The 22,881-nt window shown below is 39.5% G+C and overlaps 1 protein-coding gene across 12 annotated transcripts in view; it reads left to right on the plus strand.

Moving 5' to 3' along the window:
* LOC126337548 (peptidyl-prolyl cis-trans isomerase FKBP35-like) overlaps positions 1–22,060 on the plus strand; it is a 37,795-nt gene extending 15,735 nt beyond the window's left edge. For 2 of the 12 annotated variants that reach the window (XM_050001482.1, XM_050001485.1), the window contains exons 2-3: positions 19,425–19,553; positions 19,674–22,060. In XM_050001482.1, the coding sequence (XP_049857439.1) occupies positions 19,790–20,848 (1,059 nt within the window). In that variant the 5' untranslated portion in view covers positions 19,425–19,553; positions 19,674–19,789 and the 3' untranslated portion in view covers positions 20,849–22,060. Of the gene's footprint in view, positions 1–6,446; positions 6,529–19,424; positions 19,570–19,653 lie in introns of those variants that run through there. The other 10 variants (XM_050001483.1, XM_050001478.1, XM_050001480.1 and 7 more) reach the window with 6 other exon arrangements.
* Positions 22,061–22,881: the final 821 nt, after the last annotated feature.

A 22,881-nucleotide genomic window follows, 5' to 3' on the forward strand; every position in this document is an offset into this window, starting at 1 on the left:
CCGACAGATAGTGCTTAGCTCTGCCTTTTGTTGTTGCAGAGTTTTAAATTCCTAAAGTTGTGGTATTCTTGTTGAATCACCCTGTATATTTTTCTCTGACTTACTCTCTAGGACAGATTCTCTGTTGGCAACCCAGCTCACTTGTAGGATGCTGATTATGGTTTTCCCCTCTTTGATCACTTTATTTTATACCATATATTTTGATTAACTTATGGTCAATCCCCACATTTGAGTTTTATCTTCTCAAACTTCTTTTACAGCGTGTTACCAGTGCATTTGCAAGTCTTCAGGAACCTACATGGCAGTAGCCCCTTGACCATGCAGGTATTGCACTATTGATCCCTGAGCTATCACCTCTCTCACATGCCAAGGAGAAAGTGTTTTTCCAGTTGGGTACCCTCGGACTCAAAGCACTGGCCATCATGCAAAGTGGCCTTTGCTCTGGCTAAGTGACACCAATGGGCAAACCCCTCATTTGAAGTAGACAGCATCGTGGTGAATATTTGACAGCAAGAAATGAGCACAGTTATTAGCTGGTGGCCTCAAGTCTCTTGACAGCAGACCTCTCTTCCAGCAGACCTCAATTCACTTTAGATCATTATGCACCTAGGAACTTTCCCTCCTTGGCCATACCATGGGAGGAAAACAGAGCCAAGTGAGTTGCAGACACTACCATCAGTTGTTGGTTTGTACCCAAACAGATTGAGTGCACTTCCTCTCTACTAGCCAATGTTCTTAGTGGAGTTTGGTGAACTTTCTTCCCTTTGTAAATTCTGAAGCAGTTCCATCTTAAGACAGCATATCCTCGCCTGTTTCAGGTGTAACTCTTTTGTAAACAGCTTGGTGACATACTGCAACACCTCCTAAGAACCCAAGCATGGTACAAGGATCAATTTTTCACTTGGACATAATGTTGTATATAGTTGAACATATGAAAAGACAAGGGCTTTCTTTATGTGTTGTGTACATTGAGACCAGACAACAAGGTTGACACCAGAGCATTCGTTCTCACTTTTGAGGGGGATCAGTGGAGGTCAAAATCATGTTTTACCACTGCAGTATCAAGCCATATTTTCCACCCCTGATGTAGTACTTAGATTCCAGCACTTTAAGCATATGTCTTCCAAGTGCCCAATTTTGAAATTTCACTATATGTGCTACCAGCTGTCTGTATCAATTGCTGGAATGACTCTCCCCAATTCCTGAAGTATGCAAAGGAATGCACAATCCAGGAACTGGAGGTTACAGATTGTCTCTCATATTTTGAAGCTCAGAAAAAATATAATTTTTTCTATCTATTCCCATTGATATCAACTTTTGCCACAACTGGAGCCAGGTCATTTGCAGTACGTGTCGTATTTACTCCCTCATTGTTGACCTCTAGTAGTGGAGCAAATAAACTTGATGATGGGGGCACTGGGCCCTCTCCTCTCGAGGCTACTGTGGCACCATCTTTGGGTACAACTCCTGTACGTATCTAAAGAAGCAGCATTCCCTCTGGCATCTACCACTGATAGAACTTTCTTTCGGGTTCCCTCTCACCAGAAATCCACCAACCTGAGATCACTAAGTGGCTGAAGTAGCCATGGTCCTTGGGTGCCAGGACTACTCGCACTTCCTTGTTTCCTACACCGACAGTGGATAAATACTCGAAAGATTCTCAATTGCCAAGAATTGTGAAATAGAAAAAGAATAACACCTGGAAGAAGACTACTCCGGTGACCTTAGGGAGAAAGCTCCTCTGATGGCTCTAGAGGTTCCAGATCCCCCCATGCTGAAGGAATCGGAACTGGTGTGCATTTATGTTTTTCTACCACCACTGGTGACAGACATTGATCTTGGAGCATGACTATCTTCCTGCCCTTTCATGCCTAACAGGACACCCTCGACATGAAGATCCAGTGGAACTGCAGTGTATATTACCATCAACTGCCAGAACTATAACAGGTAGTTTCCTCTTGTTCTGCAATTTATGTTGCTCTCCAAGAATCACACTTCAGTGAAGACCATTCTCCAACACTTACAGGTTATCACGCATTATGTTGGAAACATACTGGCTTCAAGAGAGCATGTAGAGGACTCTCTACATTGATTCACACAAATATCATCAAAGAGTAGATTCTCCTCTATAACGTGTAGGAAGCCATAGCAGTGCAAGTGAAAATAACCCCTGCAATCACTCCTTGTAATGTTTACTTCCAGGCATGTCACTTACCTTGAGGTGACTACCTGAATATGACAACACTCTCCACGTTATTTCTTACTTGTGGCTTTCAGTGCACACCATATCGCTTCATCTATAAGGGCCTTCTGATTCACCAACTGTTTTCTGATCTTGAGCTGCTTATCCTCAATGACTATATTAATGCCCACTTTAGTGCTGCTCGTGACACCTTCTCGGCTATTAACGTTACAGTCTCTTCCCCCAGTCTCGCGGGTTTCCTGCAATGGTCACTGCATGACGGTCTTTATGCAGTGTCAACTTTCTAGAGATCCTGTCATTTCCTTGTCACCGCTGCCAAACTACTTATTGCATGGCCTCTTTGAAGAGGCAACTGGTAATTGTATACCTTTGCCATCACCTACACCCCCCTGTCAGGTTGCACTTTCTACAGGTCAACTCCACTACCAGCTGAAGCTGTGGTGGACCAAAGACTTTGCAAGAGCTATTCAGGATGGCCAAAGGACCCTGCAGTATCTCAGGTGATATCCTGTACAGACAATCCTTAACATCGATTTCAAGCAACTCCATACTAAGGCTCACCATCTAATTAGATGCAGTAAGAAGAGATGCTGGGAGTGGAATTTCTTCTCCTTGAGAATGTATGCCTCTTCATCCTAGGTATTATGGCTAAGCACCATAGTCTACTAGGCTGCCAAATAATAACAACTGTCCCAGGTCTCCTCTGTCATGGTGGTATATTTACCAATCCATCAGTTCTGTCGAATACCTCATTATACATTTTGTGAATTCATCGGTATCCTCTTCTTACTCACATAACTTTTGAATACATAAAAGACAAGTTGAAGACATTTTATTCTTTACCTCTCATCAAGCTGAATTATGTAATGAACCTTTCACTGACTGGGAACTGCTTCAAGATCTTGACTGTCACAAGATATGGTTCCAGTCCTGGATCTGATTAGTAATCAGATGATCCAATATTCCACCTACTCAGGGTCTTCAACCATATTTGCCGAGAAGGTGTTTTCCCTTTTCAGTAGCCAGATAGTATCGTGGTCCTCATTCTTAAACTAGGCAAAAACGCAACATCCATCAACTGCTACTAACAAATTAACCTCACCAAAGTGCTCTACAAATTGCTAGAAAAGATGGTAACATGGGTACTTGAATCACGGTGCCTTTTGTCCACCTATCAGAGTATTTTTGGGGAGGGCTGATCAACAACTGACCATCCGGGTAGGTTGAAACAGCAATCCAATAGTCTTAACACCAACACCTCTCACCAGTCTTTTTGGACCTATGTAAGGCGTACACCACTACTTGACAGCATCACATTTTACTTACTCTCAATGACTGGAGCTGTCAAGGCTCCCTACTGATTTTTATTCATGAGTTTTTATCCCACTAGTCATTTCAGGTTAGAGTTGGTACATCACTCAGCTCGCCATGGCTCTAAGACAGTGGTTTCCAACTTGAGGGGTAAAAACTAAACGTTTGGTTCTGTTTCAGTTGTGAAACTAAATTATTTTCAAAAGATCATTAATATTATCACAATTTTGTAACACTCTAATATTGATTATGTAAGTTATGAATAATTACTCTTCCTCAGTTATCATCATTGATGCAGTGGAGGTTACAGATTCCTCACATAGTCCACCCACTACACATATACAGGGTGAGTCACTAACTATTGCCACCAAGAATATCTCCGAAAGTATGATAGGAGCTGAAAAGTTTGTGGTACAAAAGTTTCATGGGACAATGAGGGCCATAATATGATATTGGTTTTTTGTGCTAGGTGGGCTCACCTTAGAGATATGAAGGTGAACTTAATTTTTTTTAATGGGATGCTGTAGTTTGGTACTTATTTTCTGGACAACTGCAATTTCTGGACAGCTGCAGGTACTATTTACAGCTTTTAGAATACATTTTCTTGAGATATTTAGCTTTTGTTATTATATGTTTAGCTTTTATAATCAGTGATGTTTGGCCCAAAGCACAACATACAGGGTGAGTTACTAACTATTGCCACCAAGAATAACTCCGAAACTATGACAGTAGCTGAAAAGTTTGTGGGACAAACATTTCATAGGACAACGAGGACCATAATATGATGTTGGTTTCTTGTTGCTAGGCGGGATCGCTTCAGAGATATGAAGCTCAACTGTGTTTTCTTTAACTGGGATGCTATAGCATACCTTGTTACTTTTTTCTGATAGCGGCTATTGAGACGAATCCAATGATGTGTAACAGTAAGGTCTTTGAAGGTCAACGAAAGTCACAAAGGTGGCATGAACGTCCATTTACAGAAGGTGTTCAGAGTGATGACCATTGGTATCATTGCTGTGCTCCAATATTCTTATAATAGATTGAGTGGCATTCCTTATCACTTCGGCACTTATCGAAGCACATGCTCTGACAATTCTCTATTGCATATCTTCAGATGTAGTTTTAACGTCTTTATAAACAATGTCTTTTACGATTCTCCACAAGAAAAACATCCAGAGGCATCATGTTTGTTGAATGAGCTGGCCACTTCACATCGCCTCCGTGTGCAATCCAACAAATTGGGAATTAGAATGAGATTTTCACCCTGCAGCGGAGTGTGTGCTGATATGAAACTTCCTGGTAGATTAAAACTGTGTGCCAGACCAAGACTCGAACTCGGGACTTTTGCCTTTGCCTTCACAGGAGAGCTTCTGTGAAGTTTTGAAAGTAGGAGACGAGTTGCTGGCGGAAGTAAAGCTGTGAGAATGGGGCGCGAGTTGTGCCTCATATGGTAGAGCACTTGCCCGCGAAAGGCAAAGGTCCCGAGTTCGAGGTTCGGTCCGGCACACAGTTCTAATCTGCCAAGAAGTTTCAAATTGGGAATTGTCTCTGCAACTCATTTCTAGCCATCAGTGAAAAATGTGCCACACACCCATCATGTTGATACCATATTCTGTTCCTTGTTCCTGAAGTTATTTCTTCTAATAAGAGACCTAAAGTTTCTTGCAGCAATGTACTTCCTACCATTAACATTTCCTTTAATGAAATAGGGGCCTATAATTCTGTCCTCCAGCATCCCACACCATGTATTCACTGACCATGGTTTTTGGTGTGCAACTTGCCGCAGCCAACATGGATTTTTGGTTGCCCAATAATGCATGTTATGCAAATTAACATTTCCGTGGTTCGTGAATGTATCCGTGTCAGTAAATACTGAAGTTGAGTCCATCGGCAGAATTCAGTGTGATGCATACAATCCATACCAGTGGAGACAAATATGGTAAGGATGATATTTATGGCAATGCAGAACATGAACAACACTACTCTGACTCATGCCAGATTCCCTTGCAATTTGACGCGTAGAAACACAAGGGCCTCGAACCACAGTGGCAGGAGTACCAATTTCCGTTTCCTCATTAGTAACTTTCCTTTGCGGGATAACTTTCGAAGGAATATATGATTCACATTCGCTTGATTCAATGATATTAGTCTTACTGTTCCTATTAGTGCTGTATTGCGAAACCATCAAATGGTGTTTTGGTGTCAATGGCATGTTGGATGGATACACTGTATTCGGTGAATATTTACTATTTTTATGATATATGAGAGATAATTGTCAGAGCTTGTGCTTCAATAAGTACCGAAGTGATAAGGAATACCACTCAATCCATGATGAGAAGATTGCAGCACTGCATTGATACCAATGTTCATCACTTCGAACACCTTCTGTAAGTAGACGTTCATGCCATCTTTGTGACCTTCATTGACCTTCAAAGAAGTTACTGTTACAATTGTTGGATTCGTCTCGATAGCCGATATCAGAAAATAAGTACCAAACTAGCATCCCATTTAAAAAAACGAAGTTTACCTCCATATCTCTAAGGCGACCCCACCTAGCAACAAAAACCAACATCAAATTATGGCCCTCGTTGTCCTATGAAATGTTTGTCCCACAAACTTTTCAGCTACTGTCATACTTTTGGAGTTGTTCTTGGTGGCAATAGTTAGTGACTCACCCTGTATGTTGTGCTTTGTGCCATACATCACTGATGATACAAGATAAACATATAATAACAAAAGCTAAATATCTCAAGAAAATGTATTCTAAAAGCTGTAAATAGTACCTGCAACTGTCCAGAAATTGTTTCATAACTCACTTCAAAACAGATAAATGAATTAATTGACAGCACGACACAGCAGTAATTACATAAGGGCTATAATAGTGCTGTACACAATATTATTATTACTATTATTGTTCATTACTGTGGTCAGACACAAAACATTAAAAGCCTGAAGATTTACAATTTCTGCCAGTTCAGAAGTAAGGAATGGAGCTGTCAATTGATTTACAAACAGTAAGTATAGTGCACACATTTTAACTTGGCTGATTTTAAATGGTGTTACAGTGTGCAAGTCAAGCATATGCTGCATTGGAGAGGAGTAATGCAAGGGAAGTGTGTTTTGTAACAAGTATCCATTCCCCCTGTGAATAGACAGCTTTCTTACCTGGAAAGGAGTAGCGGATAGCACTTGCGACACACACACACACACACACACACACACACACACACACACACACACACCTGAATATAATTCATCTTTCATCATTTTAAAAATAAAAGTGTTCTAAGAAAAGTCTTTCATTCTACAGTTTAGTTAGGTGCTAAAGTTGGTGAAAATGCGGAGGAGGAGAGGGGAGGGGTGGTACTAGCTAATCTCTAATTGCACTCAGGGGTAATGGTCTAAGAAAGATTAGGAATCACTGGTCCCAGGGAAAATTTCCTGCAGAGCTTCCTGCTGAGTTTTACCCCATCTCTCGTCGTCATCAGTTAGCTAGTGATCTCTGTGGAACCACTGGTCACCTCCACAATGTATGTTGACAACTTTTGCATTTGGCATAACTCCCAGTCTGTAGCCTTGGCTGAATGCTAGCTCAAAGGTGCTATCCAGAGTGTGTCTGCTTGAACCCTTTTTCATAGCTTCCAGTTCTCTCCCACAAAGATGCTAGTTCATTTGTCGAGTACCCTTGTCCGTGCTGACCATGACTCTTCTTGGGTACCCACAGCTTGGACATTGCTGCATAATCTAGATTTTTGGGACTCCTCTCCAATAAGAAGCTGATATGGCTGCCCCATATTTGTCAACTTAAGTGGAAGGATTAACACTCTCTACTTCCTTGCCTCTTAGAGTGTGTATTGCGCTACCTTCCTCCATACTTACCAGGCTCTGGTCTTGGTCCATTTAAATTATGGTTGCCAGTGGCATCTTCAGCTTTCAAATTATTGGACACAGGCCATCATAATGGTGTAAAACTAGCTACTGGCACCTTCTGGACTAATCCCCTAGGTAGTCTCCTTGCTCCACTCCCCAGTTCCAACAGTACCAATTCATTCTCATTTATACAATCACCATCCCAGAATTTCCTAATCATCCAACTTATAAAATTCTTTTTGCATACAGTGGACATTGACCCCTTGAGATGACCATTGAGTGGGCTCACCAGTTAGATTGAGCCTCAAGGCCCATTAGTACCAATCTATTTGATCTATTTCAAGGACCTAATGTTTCATTCACTCTCATGACCTTTTTGTGTCATTATGAATAGGATGGGATATGGTTTTACATCTCCTGCTGGTTAACAACTATATTTGCTGTCAGGAACATGTATTTTATGGCAGAGCTGATAGCCATTAACAGAGCCCTACATGTTATTAAACAGACCTTCCTCAACTGCAATTTAATTTGCAGTGACTCAATGAGTAATCTCCAAACTATTTATCAATATTCCGTACATCACCCTTTGATAAGTGCTATTCATGACCTCCTTCTGACCTTAATCATACTTCCTCTGGGTACCAAGTCATGGGGCTGTCCCATGGAATGAAATGGCCAACCATTTGGCTAGAGAAGTAATTACTCACCCAAGATTTGCATTGATGATCACAGGTGTGCATTTGTGGGTGCAGGCAAGACGTTTCCTCACTTGGAGTCGAAACATCATCTGGTGAGCCACCATCCCCTTCTATGAACTACTAAGGTAGAGTACTGCTGCTTGCTCCTCCTCCTGTTTCTCCCTGAAGGAATCCACTGTCCTGTGTCATCTTCACATCGGTCACATCTGATTTCATTTCGTACATCATATTCAATGTTTCAAGAAAGCCTGCAGCTGTGTCTTTCAAGATTTAGATAATGAAACCTGCACTGGTTACTTTTTTGTGGAAGTACATTATTCTAAGCATGAAAACGTAGTAACTGGTGCAGGTTTCCTTATTTAAATCATACCAAATCAATTCATTGCTTTATTTTATGTAAAAAGATACTCACACATTGTGGCTGCAGAGGTTCACAGACTCTACCTCACATCCTTGTGGACTGCCACCTCCTCCTGGCTCTGCATGCAAAACATGGTCTTTTGGATTTTTTACTTCTAATATTGGTCGACAGCCTGTGGGCAGTTGAACTGGCTCCCTGTTTTCTCTTTGAATATTATTTTTATTCTCATATATAAACTTTTAAAATACTTTTGGGTTGGTGTGGAGCAGGGTGGTTGGGTTTGGGCACCTCCGTTCTCATGCTGCATATGGGGGGGGGGGGGGGGGGGGGGACCTTCAACCCTATTCACTTTACCAACCGCCTTGGTCATCCATCAGTTTAATGTGTTTTAATTGCTTTTAAATGGGGAGGTTCTTTTTCTGTTGCACACTCCAGTGAATAGTGGGGGCTGTTCCCCTGTTTAATACTTTGATGATAATGAATTGGGTGCAGGGCAGCTATAGAAAGCATGACTTCTGTCACATTCAGACCACCACCTGACCTGATTATTTCTCTTACCTAATTTTAATGTCAGTCCAACTGTTATCCGTTATGTTTTCATCCTTCTCACATTTAATGTTGCAGAACTCCCAGTTAGAAGGTGTTCTTTACTCTGCAACTGTTGTCTTCCCTATTGGGTTGATGCACAAGAGGTTTCTGTCACCACAGATGAATCCTGGGATACCCCTCTATTGTTCTGACTCGTGAACTGGCCATACCCATGTACTTTTATGTATTTTTAAGTTATTTAGCAGCTCTGGCATCAATATTACTTCAGAGAACTCAGTTTTACCACTCCTACATACATTAATAGTTAGATCAAATTTATGGCTGACGCTAACTCTTGATTAACATTCTGATGACTTTGCTGTTTAGTCCCTTAGCTTCGAGCCAGCAAACTACCCTTTACGGGGCTGAAGTGCATACTCTGCCAATCCTGACGAATAGACGTATATAGTGACATTAAGAGGTTCTCAATAGCTATACCCCTGAGGCATGTAGCTGCTGATCTCCAAACCACATCGTGTGTGTTAAAATCACCACGTAGGAGGTATCATTGAGGTAACTTAATAATGTGTGCTATGAAAGACTCTTGATCTGGAACTTCATGTGGGGCATGTAAAGTGAACTTAGTGGTCTATGATATCTGTCCACTGATACAATGATTGCTTGTAAACTAAGATATACATTGTTCACTAACATAGCCAATTCTCCTTTTGTTATTTCACTATTTCTGTGGAGTTTGTAGCCATGTAATGCGAGGGGAGGGAGGAGTTTAAATTGAGTGTCTCGGAGACATAAGCACATTAGTTTTCCCTGCACTCGAAGTCATAACAACTCAACTCGTGTCCTCAACCCAGTAATATGGTAGCTAACATAGTGGTGTGGTTGCTCTCTTTTTTTCCCCTTCCGTTCTTCCAAAGTGGAGTTTGCTGCAGAGGATGGGAGGATTATTAGAACATTTTTCTACATTATCCGTCAGATCTGTCAGACAAGAGCAAGGTTGTATGATCTAATGGTTTTGTACTGTATGTTTCTGCACAATTGTTCATAGCCAATTTGTTGGGTTTTGTGGATGGTGACAAAACTAATTTAGCAAAACAACACCTTTTGCTTCTCCTTTTCTGTCTGAATTGAAGATAAATGTTCTCTCAACTGTATGTTCCACCACCAATGCTGTTTCTGTTGAATTTCTTTAATCCGTGGCATATGAGTGCAGTTAGTTCACACACAAGTGGAGTGTTTCCTTCGTGTGTAACCAAACTGAATCTATAATGTGTCACCAGCACTTTGCATCCCACAGTGATGTACATTAAATATCAACTTAAGTACAGTTTGTTCCCTAACTCATTGTGTGCTCTTTTTATAATTTTTCTGACGTAATTCTCACCTTCATTTTCCCACTGCTGTTGCCAGTCACTGGTGTCCAGTTCCAGTATGTCCCTGCAGCTAACAACACTTTTACTATAATTCAGTACTTCAGGCCTGTATGTAACTCTGTAGTTAAAGCACAGTCTCCTACAGATTTAGCATTTAATAGCTTACTTATTGGGGCAGCTGTTGCTGTCCTGACTAGAAGTGTACTGGCTTGTGGCCTTTTAACAGATTTTAGTGACCAAATCCCGTTAATGCATTATTGATGTAAAAAGGTGACAGTTTCTCAAACCTTACTTCCTCTGTTTTAGTAACAATAAATACATCTGGTCCATTACTAATGTTTTTTAGTACAGTCTTTGTAGACCTCTCTAGTGGATTAGCCACATGAGGTGTCTTGTGTTGTCTGGGTGTGATTACTGCCCAGTAACCCACATGAACTGCTAGGAATGTTTCTAAATCATATAGGATCCACTGATGTCCCAGGGGTTGGCCACTAATTAGTAAATCGCCACAACGGCCATCTGCAAGTAGCACACTTTGAGACTGACTTGCCTTTATAGAGGTTTCTACCATCTCCATGATTTGGTGATTAACCAAAGATCCTCACTCCTTGTGGCAATATTCCAACTGCATCACACAGCACTACTGAAGTGTGCGCAGTCTACAGTTACAGAAGACTGACAGTGCCCCCCCCCCCCCTCCCCTCCTGTTTGGGTACCATTGATTTGCCACATCTGTATCCAGCTGAAAGCTGACTTCTCTTAGGTGCTCACCATTTGGCACAACACAGGAGACACCTGTTTTAAACCACAAGGCTCAACTTGGGCATTATCATGTAATTTTTAAAGCATCAGTTATTCACATTTTCTCATTTGTGATTTCTTTTCTCCACTACTAACCACAACAAAACACCCAGAAACTAAAACAAGCCAGCTTGTGACAATAATCACTATTTATAAAAGTTTTATATTTACGTGTAAATTATCTTCCTTTGTTTCCAAGACACATCCTTTTCAGTATAAAGTAGTATAGACCAACTACTTTGTGTTGCATTTGACACTGTTATGATAGAAATGGCCCTCAGTGACAGCCTGCAAGTTGGCGTCTCACATCCGGTCTGGACCTATTGAACTCATCTAAAGCGATGGCCACTGCACCTGGAAACTGATGAAAAGTCAAAAGCTGCAGGGAAGTCTGCAACAGGTGGGTCCTGTTGAAGACATGGTCCAAGACCTGCAACAAATTTGCAATTAACAGTTAACTGTAAATATAAGCAGTCCCCAAACTCTGATCCATCACTTAGATGGGCTTGAGAGATGGTTGGCATCAAGTGCTGTCAGGTGGAGCTGCTGACCAACAAGCTCCTACAATCTGGCAACAAACTGCACCACTGAGTGCCCTTTATGTCCAAGGAAACCACCGGTACAAAGTGCTGTTAGTCATCCCCAGAGCCATTTTGTGGTCAAGTGTATCACTTAGAGAACTCAAAATGGCAGCAGAACTTCTAGACGGGGCAGAACTTCTAGACAGGGCAGCTCGTGGAGCTCCCCTGCTGTACGCTTGATGATATTGGAATGTCATAATCATTTTTACACCCTGACACAGCATTGGGTATACTGTCTCTGCAACAATTAGCCCTGAAATGGCACACATGTGATGTAATTTTTCAACCTCTGTAGTCATACAGTTAGCGTCATTGCCTTCACTGTGGAATCATACACGTTCGATTCCTGGTATGTCCTCAAATTAAGATCTAGAAAGAGGTCTACTCAGCCTCATGAGGCAAAATGAAGAGCTACCTGAATAAAGATGCAACAGTACCATCAGAATTCATATGCTTGCAATGAAGGCTAAAGGGATTGGCAACATGCTGATAATATATCCCACAGTCTTAGATCATTTCTCATGTTGAACATGTAGGCAGCATTCAGCCAGTCAAAATGGCCCTGAGACCTGATCTGTGGGTGGTGTTTATTTCAGTTTAGTTCACTCACTCTAATACTGTTATCACCAAGAAGATGAAGGAAAATTAACTTCGTTTCCACACATTGAGAATGTGAAAATGGTGTTAGCGAAGGTACTGGTGAATTCATGAGGATACTCTACCTCAAAATTATAAATGTCTGTCATAGGTAAATTGCAGTTATAACAGGTACCTCGTAAGGTCATAAATCTAAAAATTTGGTAAGTAAATTGGTAGCAGTACGAGGATATTCATTGAAATTGAAATTAAACTTGGTTCATGTCCACCATGCCCAATAAAAGCTGTCAGTTCAAGCTATTGAATTAATTTCAATAAATTTTATGTATTATATTTAGTAGACTCTCAATCCTTAAGATACTTATCAGATTACAGCCACTAAATTTTTCATAACGAAGAGAAATTCAGTAGAGAAAACTAATAAGTTATGAGACAGAATTACTGGCCAGTACCTGCTCTCAGAAAGCATGAAGTATAGTTCCACCAATGAACACATATATCAAAGTAAAATGGATACATTACCAAGCCTTTGGAGCCAATATTTCCTTCTTCATGGAGGAAAGGAGCAGGTTACTCAGACTTGACTCCTCCCTGATTGAGGAACTATTAGTTCTGATAGTTCCCTTTTACTTTAATATGTATCTATTGATGGTACTATAAATCCTCGCCGGCAACTCTCTCATGATTTATTAAATTTTGTTATAAATAAAACAAATGCTTCATAACATAGCCTTTGTCAGATAAACAATAATGTAGAAAATGTTGAACCATTTTCTTTCCATTTTCCTGATAATGAAAATTCAGAGGTGTTTGTTAGTGCTATTGCCTACAGCTGTTCATTTAACCTCAGTGCTGATCAGGAGATATAGACACACATACTGAACACTCCTCCTCCGTCAACTCACCCCACCCTCCCCCTCTCTGTGTCCACCTCTTTCTCCCTCTGTCAGTCAGCCTCATCCTCCCACCACTACTTATCTATCTCCACTTCCTCATTCTCTTTCTCTCTTCATCCCCTCCTCCACCTCTATTTGTCCATTTCCTTTGCCCCCTCTCTCTGACTGTATCCTCCTGCCCTCCCTCTTTCCATCTCCACCTCCACTTTCTTTCCATCTCTGCCTCGCCCCTTTCTTTCCCACTTATCCATCACCCTCTCAAACCTTCTTCTTGCCTCATGCATCTCCACCTCCTCCACTCTCTCTTATCTGTTTCCTTCTTCTCCTATCCGCTTCCTCCTGGAGAGTGACAATTCTCGTGAGTGGCGGGGCGTGCAGGCTCTACCTGAGCACCTTGTTCTGCAGGCGCTGCAACATCTACATCCTGGCAACACTAATTGTGGCCCATGCATCACATCCACACGAATGGGATGCAACGAATGGATACAGTAGTGAAAGGCATTGACCATCGCCTCTACTGCCTATCTCAACCTCCCCAGCTATGTTTATTGCCATGTGTAAGCCCTGCAATACAGTTCAACCAAGCAGGCCAATACTACTTGCACAAAATGCTTGCCATGCAGGCCAGGATACACATCAAGGGCTTGAAAATCATTTATTTCTTCCTGATATACAGGCTGCCATGCAAAGCAGGTTGATAAAACAGACTGATACTACTCCAACATAACATGCCTATCATCCAGGGTGGCCTACATGTTGGGGCCCCAGCAAACCGCCTCTTGCCCCCTGACATGTAGGCAAAGCAGCTTGATTTGACTGGCCGGTACTGTTGTCACACAACATGTCTGTCATGGAAGGCAGCCTATAAGCCTGTATCTCCACTCCTGTTGGATCTAGGAGATTTTAAACCACACAGTGGTGATACTCTTGTGGTAATGCTGTTTCTGTGTCACATTGGTTATACTTAGGGGTTATATATGAGGGCTGTTCAAAAAGCAAGGTGACTTTTCAAATTGCGCGGGCAACATACATTCAATTATCAATCCTTTTTTGGTTGATACACGTGTCATGAAGATATGTTCACAGTTCTAAGTGTACAGCCTACTTCATTTGTTTTTGACAGATAGAAAGGTTAGACGTGTTGTAGTGTACTCAGCTATTTTCGATTATTATAAAAAATGGATCAACGAATTTGCATAAAATTTTGTGTGAAAAATGGAATCAAGTGCTCTACAACACTTGAAACGTTGACTGTGGGATACGCTGCATATGCTCTAAGTAAAAAAAAAAAAAGAAGAAGAAGAAGAAGAAGAAGAAGTTGACAAGTGGTACAAGTTCTTCCAAGATGTCCGAGAAGATGGCAATGACAAACTTTGCTCTGGATGCCCCAGCACAACAGCAGAAGATAAAGTCGAAGCTGTGAAGAAAATTGTTTTGGAAAATCATCATATTACCATAAGAGAAGTTTCTGATGATGTTGGCATATTGGTTGGCAATTTTTTCAGATGTTTTGGGCATGAGACCCATGTCAGCCAAGTTTGTTCCAAAACTTCTCAGTTTCCATCAGAAGAACCTGCATATGAGCATCACTCAAGAGCTCTTGAATGACGTCAATGATGATCCTGATTTTCTCAAAAGGGTCATAACTGGTGACAAAACATGGGTTAATGGTTATGACATCGAAACCAAAGGCCAATCGTCCCAATGCAAACACCCCGGAGAGCCAAGATAAAAAGAAGCACAACAAGTTTAATCAAATGTCAAAGTTCTGCTCACTGTTATTTTCAATTACCATGATGATGTAGGGCACCATGAATTTTTGCCTCAAAGTCTTATGGTCAATAAGGATTATTACCTTGATGTATGCCCTGTTTGCAAGAAGCAGTACACAAAAAACGTCTGAAATTGTGGAAAAACAATTTATGGCTTTTGCATACTTACTAGGTGGGTTCCAAACCTGCTGTAACAGCTATGTAATATATGAGTAGCTTGATAAGAAATTTTCATATTTCTTGCTTTGTAGGAAGGGAGGTTTAATTTTAACATTTTAGTGATGTCAAGGTGTAGCTTGTGGCTTAATTGGTAGGTATCATATCAGATTCCAAATCCAAAGTACTATATGCTTGAAGGAAGGATTGAAACAGCTCAGTCTGTTTATCCTCAAAATTGATCTCCCATTAACAGTTGGGTTCTTGGTGATCACATATTCGAACACAATCATTTCTGGAGTCACTAATCTCCATTGTTGGCCTGCTTGTGAGATGCCATGAAATCAAGGCTGTCACAAGTACTTGCTTAGAAGAACGATTACATACTATTTAGTGTATTGAATACTGGTAGCGACTGAGTCAATGTCACAGAACAAGTGGAGTGTGAGCAAATTCAAAGATCTGGAGCTCAGTCCACAGCTAGTCCTAAGATGTTTTTCCTTATTGCTTCTTTTGCTTCTGACAATGATGTGTATATTTGAAAAATGTGAAATTAAACAGTGTTCATATCAGTCTTCGAGATCATGACAGCTTTACCCTTCTAATTATCAAAATTGGTAGAGCTGGTTTCACCATGTCTGATTTTTAAATCATATCCATTCCCCCTAATAAGAACCAGTTTAGAATTTCATATCCATTGACTATACATACTAATAAAATGAGTTCTTAGGTATTTTTATTAGTTTGAAAGAGTAACTTAAGTAACAGAGTGAATGCAAGCAATCAGAGTGAAAAAGCCACTTGAGATGTCACAAGAAGGTCATATCACTTTAAAGCTTACATGATATTTGTACTGAGACTGGTATCATCCATGCATTTTAATAGTAAATATTTATACTATCATTTAAGAACCTACTGAAAGATGATATACTTGCAATACCATCATCAGTAGTGTGAACAATGATAGCCAGTTTATGTAAATAGCCTTTTTCAGTAGTTATTATGGTTATGTGTGGCATGGGGGACTTGATAAATGTTACTTAATAATCTGGAGAATAAACGTCAACTCTGCCTCTAGAAATAAATTTCACTGTGTTATGATACAAGAGTATTATTATTCACTAAAGTGTCAGAGTTCAACTGTAAGACCTCTTTAGGATATCTTGTAATAAGTATAAATGGGTGGAGGAAGGGTATATTTTGTAGCATTTAGTTTACTCTTGTTGATACCCTTACAGTCAAAATTTCTATGTGCAGATGGGAAGAACAGTGACTGAAGTGACTAAAATTTATGGAGAATTTTGTAATGTGTTATCAGGAAGGCTGGCTCAACCATGTTTTTTCATTAGTGATCAACCAGTCACATTTACATTTTTCATGATTTTAGTATTCTTCTTGTTTTGTATTTATGAACATCTGTCCAATCTCATGGTTCTTAAAATATATTGATAGTGTGATGGTGTGGGTAACCATGAGTGATCCTGGGAGTGAGTAATTGTATGACATTGTTTCTATTAAATTTCATACAGGCAATCCCCCTCCACCACACATGCACACAAACACACACACAGTTTCCATAAGAGGTGTGTCCACGACAAGATTTTGAGTATATTTCAAAGTTCTAACTCTGCATCAGTTCAATTTTCCATCACAGTTTTTCATTGACTGCCATAGTCATATTAGTCTAAAAGTGACAACATCAGAGGTGTTCGCTGTAAGTGGTTAGTTATGAGTCATTATGTGTAATGGTATTTAATTCCTGAAACTAGTCATTGCCCTTCTATCATACATTTCGAGGCTGGCACTGTGTCTTATATTACATCTGCTCCCGTAGAGCTTTTTGACTGATTACTGAAACAGTGTGGACTCTGACCGCAATCTATTGGTTATGACCTGTAGATTAAAACTGAAGAAACTGCAAAAAGGTGGGAATTTAAGGAGATGGGACCTGGATAAACTGAAAGAACCAGAGGTTGTACAGAGTTTCAAGGAGAGCATAAGGGAACAATGGACAGGAATGGGGGAAAGAAATACAGTAGAAAAAGAATGGGTAGCTTTGAGGGATGAAGTAGTGAAGGCAGCAGAGGATCAACTAGGTAAAAAGACGAGGGCTAGTAGAAATCCTTGGGTAACAGAAGAGGTACTGAATTTAATTGATGAAAGGAGAAAATATAAAAATGCAGTAAATGAAGCAGGCAAAAAGAAATACAAACGTCTCAAAAATGATATCAACAGGAAGTGCAAAATGGCTAAGCAGGGATGGCTAGAGGACAAATGTAAGGATGTAGAGGCTTATCTCACTAGGGGTAAGATAGATACTGCCTACAGGAAAATTAAAGAGACCTTTGGAGATAAGAGAACCACTGGTATGAACATCAAGAGCTCAGATGGAAACCCAGTTCCAAGCAAAAAAGGGAAAGCAGAAAGGTGGAAGGAATATATATAGGGTCTATATAAGGGCGATGTACTTGAGGACAATATTATAGAAATGGAAGAGGATGTAGACGAAGATGAAATGGGAGATACGATACTGCGTGTAGAGTTTGACAGAGCACTGAAAGACCTGAGTCTTAACAAGGCCCCTGGAGTAGACAACATTCCATTGGAACTACTGACGGCCTTGGGAGAACCAGTCCTGACAAAACTGTACCATCTGGTGAGCAAGATGTATGAGACAGGCGAAATACCCTCAGACTTCAAGAAGAATATAATAATTCCAATCCCAAAGAAAGCAGGTGTTGACAGATGTGAAAATTACTGAACAATCAGTTTAATAAGCCACAGCTGCAAAATACTAATGCGCGTTCTTTACAGACAAATGGAAAAACTAGTAGAAGCCGACCTTGGGGAAGATCAGTTTGGATTCCGTAGAAATACTGGAACACGTGAGGCAATACTGACCTTACGACTTATTTTACAAGAAAGATTAAGGAAAGGCAAACCTACATTTCTAGAATTTGTAGACTTAGAGAAAGCTTTTGACAATGTTGATTGGAATACTCTATTTCAAATGCTAAAGGTGGCAGGGGTAAAATACAGGGAGCGAAAGGCTATTTACAATTTGTACAGAAACCAGATGGCAGTTATAACAGTCGATGGGCATGAAAGGGAAGCAGTGGTTGGGAAGGGAGTGAGACAGGGTTTTAGCCTCTCCCCGATGTTGTTCAATCCGTATATTGAGCAAGCAGTAAAGGATCTCCATGGATATGGAGAAGAAATAAAAACTTTGAGGTTCGCCGATGACATTGTAATTCTGTCAGAGACAGCAAATGACTTGGAAGAGCAGTTGAATGGAATGGATAGCGTCTTGAAAAGAGGATATAAGATGAACATCAACAAAAGCAAAACGAGGATAATGGAATGTAGTTGAATTAAGTCGGGTGATGCTGAGGGAATTAATTAGGAAATGAGACACTTAAAGTAGTAAAGGAGTTTTGCTATTTGGGGAGCAAAATAACTGATGATGGTTGACATAGAGAGGATATAAAATGTAGACTGGCAATGGCAAGGAAAGCGTTTCTGAAGAAGAGAAATTTGTTAATATCGAGTATAGATTTAAGTGTCAGGAAGTCATTTCTGAAAGTATTTGTATGGAGTGTAGCCATGTATGGAAGTGAAACATGGACAATAAATAGTTTGGACAAAAAGAGAATAGAAGCTTTTGAAATGTGGTGCTACAGAAGAATGCTGAAGATTAGATGGGTAGATCGCATAACTAATGAGGAAGTATTGAATAGGATTGGGGAGAAGAGAAGTTTGTGGCACAGCTTGACCAGAAGAAGGGATCGGTTGGTAGGACATGTTCTGAGGCATCAAGGGATCACCAATTTAGTATTTGAGGGTAGCGTGGAGGGTAAAAATCGTAGAGGGAGACCAAGAAATGAATACACTAAGCAGATTCAGAAGGATGTAGGTTGCAGTAGGTACTGGGAGATGAAGAAGCTTGCACAAGATAGAGTAGCATGGAGAGCTGCATCAAACCAGTCTCAGGACTGAAGACCACAACAACAACAACTGAAACAGTTGTAAATGTCTTAAAAATTGGGTGTCAGAATAAATGCATTGTTCAAATTGAAGCTTCTATCCTTATTTATTAAAAGCTGAATCAAAAGATCAGTTCATAAATCAATCATAGAAAGCTATCCTATTGGTTGTCTCATATTTGTTTAAACATTAGACCTTTTTATTCATTTATTTTGCTTCTATTGCAGTACCTGTTCATTATCTTGATCAGAAAATGTTATTCTTTGTTGCAGCATAAGAAGAGAATTTGCGAAATAGCATGTGGAAAAATGGAGCATAAGAAGAGAATTTGCGAAATAGCATGTGGAAAAATGGAACGTATAACCTAGTTTACCACCTGGAAACATCTTTTTTCAATCGTGGTGGGGAACCTTATATGTTAGTTTTATTTGTTATTACTAAAAAATTCCCATATTAGCATATAAAAAATGGATGTGTATTTAAATCATATAACTGTTGCAGTTTTTGGTTTCTTGTTTCAGGAAGATTCAGGAAACAAGTTACCCTTTTAAAAAGTCTATGTTTGTAACATTGCCAGCAGAATATTTTTATATTTGTCTTTTTGAAGAGCTCAAAAATTTCAGTCCCACTTATAAAGATGAATAGAAAAGGTGACATTACATTGAATGAAGAGACCAATAAGAATGCTGATTTTCAAGAACAGGTAGAAGAAGAAGAAGAAGAAGAAGAGAAAACTTCTGAAGGACAGAATGTTGGAGAAGAAGACAGCATGAACTGTCAAGATGAAGAAGGAGCACACAAAAAAAGATCTCAAAGACAAGAGGAGGATAAATTACTAAACCATTTACGGCATATTTCCAAAACTATTGTTAAGCCTGGGGAGTGGGGACCTAAACCTCAAGATTTTGCAGAGTGTAAAGTGAAAATAACAGAAGTTTCATTTGAAGGAATAGATGTAGATCCAACTAGTTGTTACTTCAGTAATTCCTTTAATGGAATAATAAAAATAGGAGAGGCAGATAATGACCTGGATCGATTGCTAGAATTATGTGTCCAGTGTATGTTCTTGAGAGAAACCAGTCATTTTGTGATAGAAGTACCAACAAAACCTCTTTGCCAGTCAAAATATGAAACTAGGCCTAGCATTAAGGGCAACATAAAATGTATTCTAGAACTTGAGGAGTTACATAATGATGAATTGTTGTTTGATTGGAGTAAAGAGAAGAAATTTTCTATAGCAACACAATATAAGGAGCAAGGTGTGAAACTTTTTCGTGCTGGTCGTATCATAGACTCCTTCATAAAATTTAGTAAAGCTTTCAAAATTATTGTTACTATAGGTTCTCTAGAATCTTTATCCAGGAAGTCGCCTCTAGACAAAGACATTCTATCACTGCGAGTTAACTTGTTAAATAATATGGCATCATGTCAGCTTCATCAGAAGAATTTTCATTATGTTATTGTACTATGTCGGAAAGTGTTAAAAATTGATCAAAATAATGTGAAAGCCCTATATAGGAATGCTGTAGCTTGTAAAGAACTCCATAATTATGAAACAGCTGAAGAAAGTTTGAAAGCAGTTTTGAAAATTGAGCCTAATAACACTGCAGCAAAAGGAAAGTTGCAAGAAGTGAGAGAAGTTACAAAAGAAATGAATGACCGATATGCAGCAGTTGTGAAAAAGATGTTTAAATAGGAATGTATCAGATTTTGTCACATTGGCCATAATATTCCTATCTGTTTCATGTTTCTCACAGGCATAAACATTGTCTTTGAACTGTTGCAGGATAGGGATATTTGTAACTAGTATCCAGACACCAAAATATTTTTCATTTAATTCTCCCCATTTCCCTGAGAATAAAATGCCAGCAAACTAACTACAAAGCAGCTACAATACCACAAATCCACAACAATGAGTGTTAATGTAGTTTCAGTACATGAACATGGTAGTGTCAAGCTAGTTACTATTACATTCATGTGTTTTGTTGAAATTATTCTGATATAATGCGGTCAGCCTTTTCATGGAAAGTGTGGAGCTTCCACAAAAGCTCAGTGAACCACAGTGTGTGAATAGCTGTTAGCTGTTTACATAGCAGATTAGTCTTTTTATCAAATTGCATGAATTTTGTAATCATAAGAAGACAAACTGTTATCAGCACAATAAGATGAACCATGTTTTTAAAACTTCGTGTAATGTGGTTATTTTTTAAGCTCTTGTAAATCACTGGTGAGAACTTTGTTTGTTAAATCTAAAGCTTACTAACGCAGAAACAAAATTTTTTGAAGAAATTAAAATTTTAGTGATACCGAGAGTATTTTAGGAAATGCATACAGAACGTGACAGTTCCTTTAGAACATAAAAAAGATGATTTGAGGAGCAGATATACAGGCAAGCAAAAATGTGGAAGCAATGAATTGCATGTGTGGGATGTAAGTAAAATAAGTTGTCTTGTTGATGAGAAGAGTCAGCCATTTACTGAAAGGACCACCGCCTCTGTGCTAATAGTCATCATTTGTTTCCATTATAAATCAAACTATTCCAATCAGTTTATTGTATTTAGCAGATCTCTGAGCGTACTTTTTGGCATCTCCAAGTATACTTTTTAACATCTGCTTTTGAATTTTACACTGTCCTTACTTATTTTCTCTGATTCAGTTTTAAAAGCAGCAGATCCTCACTCATCTGTAGGACTATTTTTGACATAACTGCAATACTTACATTCTAGAACAAGCTTTTATAACTATATATTCCCCAGCATATATTTTTTTTGTTTTTCACCTCTTCACTTACAATTACATGTGTACAAATTTTAATTGTAAATAGTGTAAAAAATTGTATTTATGGAAATGAATAGTCATTTCTGTGTTTTTCATAAACATGTCACATGTCAAATAAAACTTTTTTTTTTTAAGCGAGAAAGTTGCTCTTTTCACTTTTTTTGCTTTCCCTCGTTAGATATATTTCTTATCTTTTAACATTAATATTTCCTCAAGAATAGTCTGAAGTGAGTGTACCAATAATGAGCTGATTAACAATTCCTAATCTTCCTTCGTTCATGTGGTGATAAGGGGGGATCCAAGATGTTGCTCTAACTTCACAGTAACTAAGGAAAAATTAGTTTTCTTAGGTCAACATTAATATCCTATGAAACCAAATTTCCAAAATGAACTTTTATGCAAAAGCCATATCTATGATGGCAGTCAAATGGAAATCAAACACCTGCCACAACTGGACCATGGAATGGTTCCATTCAAAAGTAATCATCACATCTGTTAACACATTTATCCCACTGGGAGACAAGATGATAAAGTCCTGTTTTATAAACTCATCAAAAAAAGTTTTGCATCACCTTGGTTCTGAGAGTTCCAGAACCTGTATAGAAAATTGGAATAGAGATAAACATATACATCATTTCCACCCTTTTCAATGCTCATGAAAACCACACATTGCATGTTGTACCACCATACAGCAAGACCTTCCAGGTGGTACAGATTGCTGTACACACCAGTACTTCTAATATCCAGTAACACGTCCTCTTGCATTGATGCATGCCTGTATTCGTCGTTGCATACTGTCCACACGTTCAACAAGGCACTGTTGGTCCAGATTTTCCCACTCCTCATTGGCGATTCGGTGTATCTCCCTCAGAATGGCTAGTGGGTCACGTCCTCCATAAACCGCCCTTTTCAATCTACCCCAGGCATGTGCAGTAAGGTTCATGCCTGGAA

The sequence above is a fragment of the Schistocerca gregaria genome, chromosome 1 (assembly GCF_023897955.1).
Source record: "Schistocerca gregaria isolate iqSchGreg1 chromosome 1, iqSchGreg1.2, whole genome shotgun sequence".
In the NCBI taxonomy this organism is placed as follows: domain Eukaryota; kingdom Metazoa; phylum Arthropoda; class Insecta; order Orthoptera; family Acrididae; genus Schistocerca; species Schistocerca gregaria.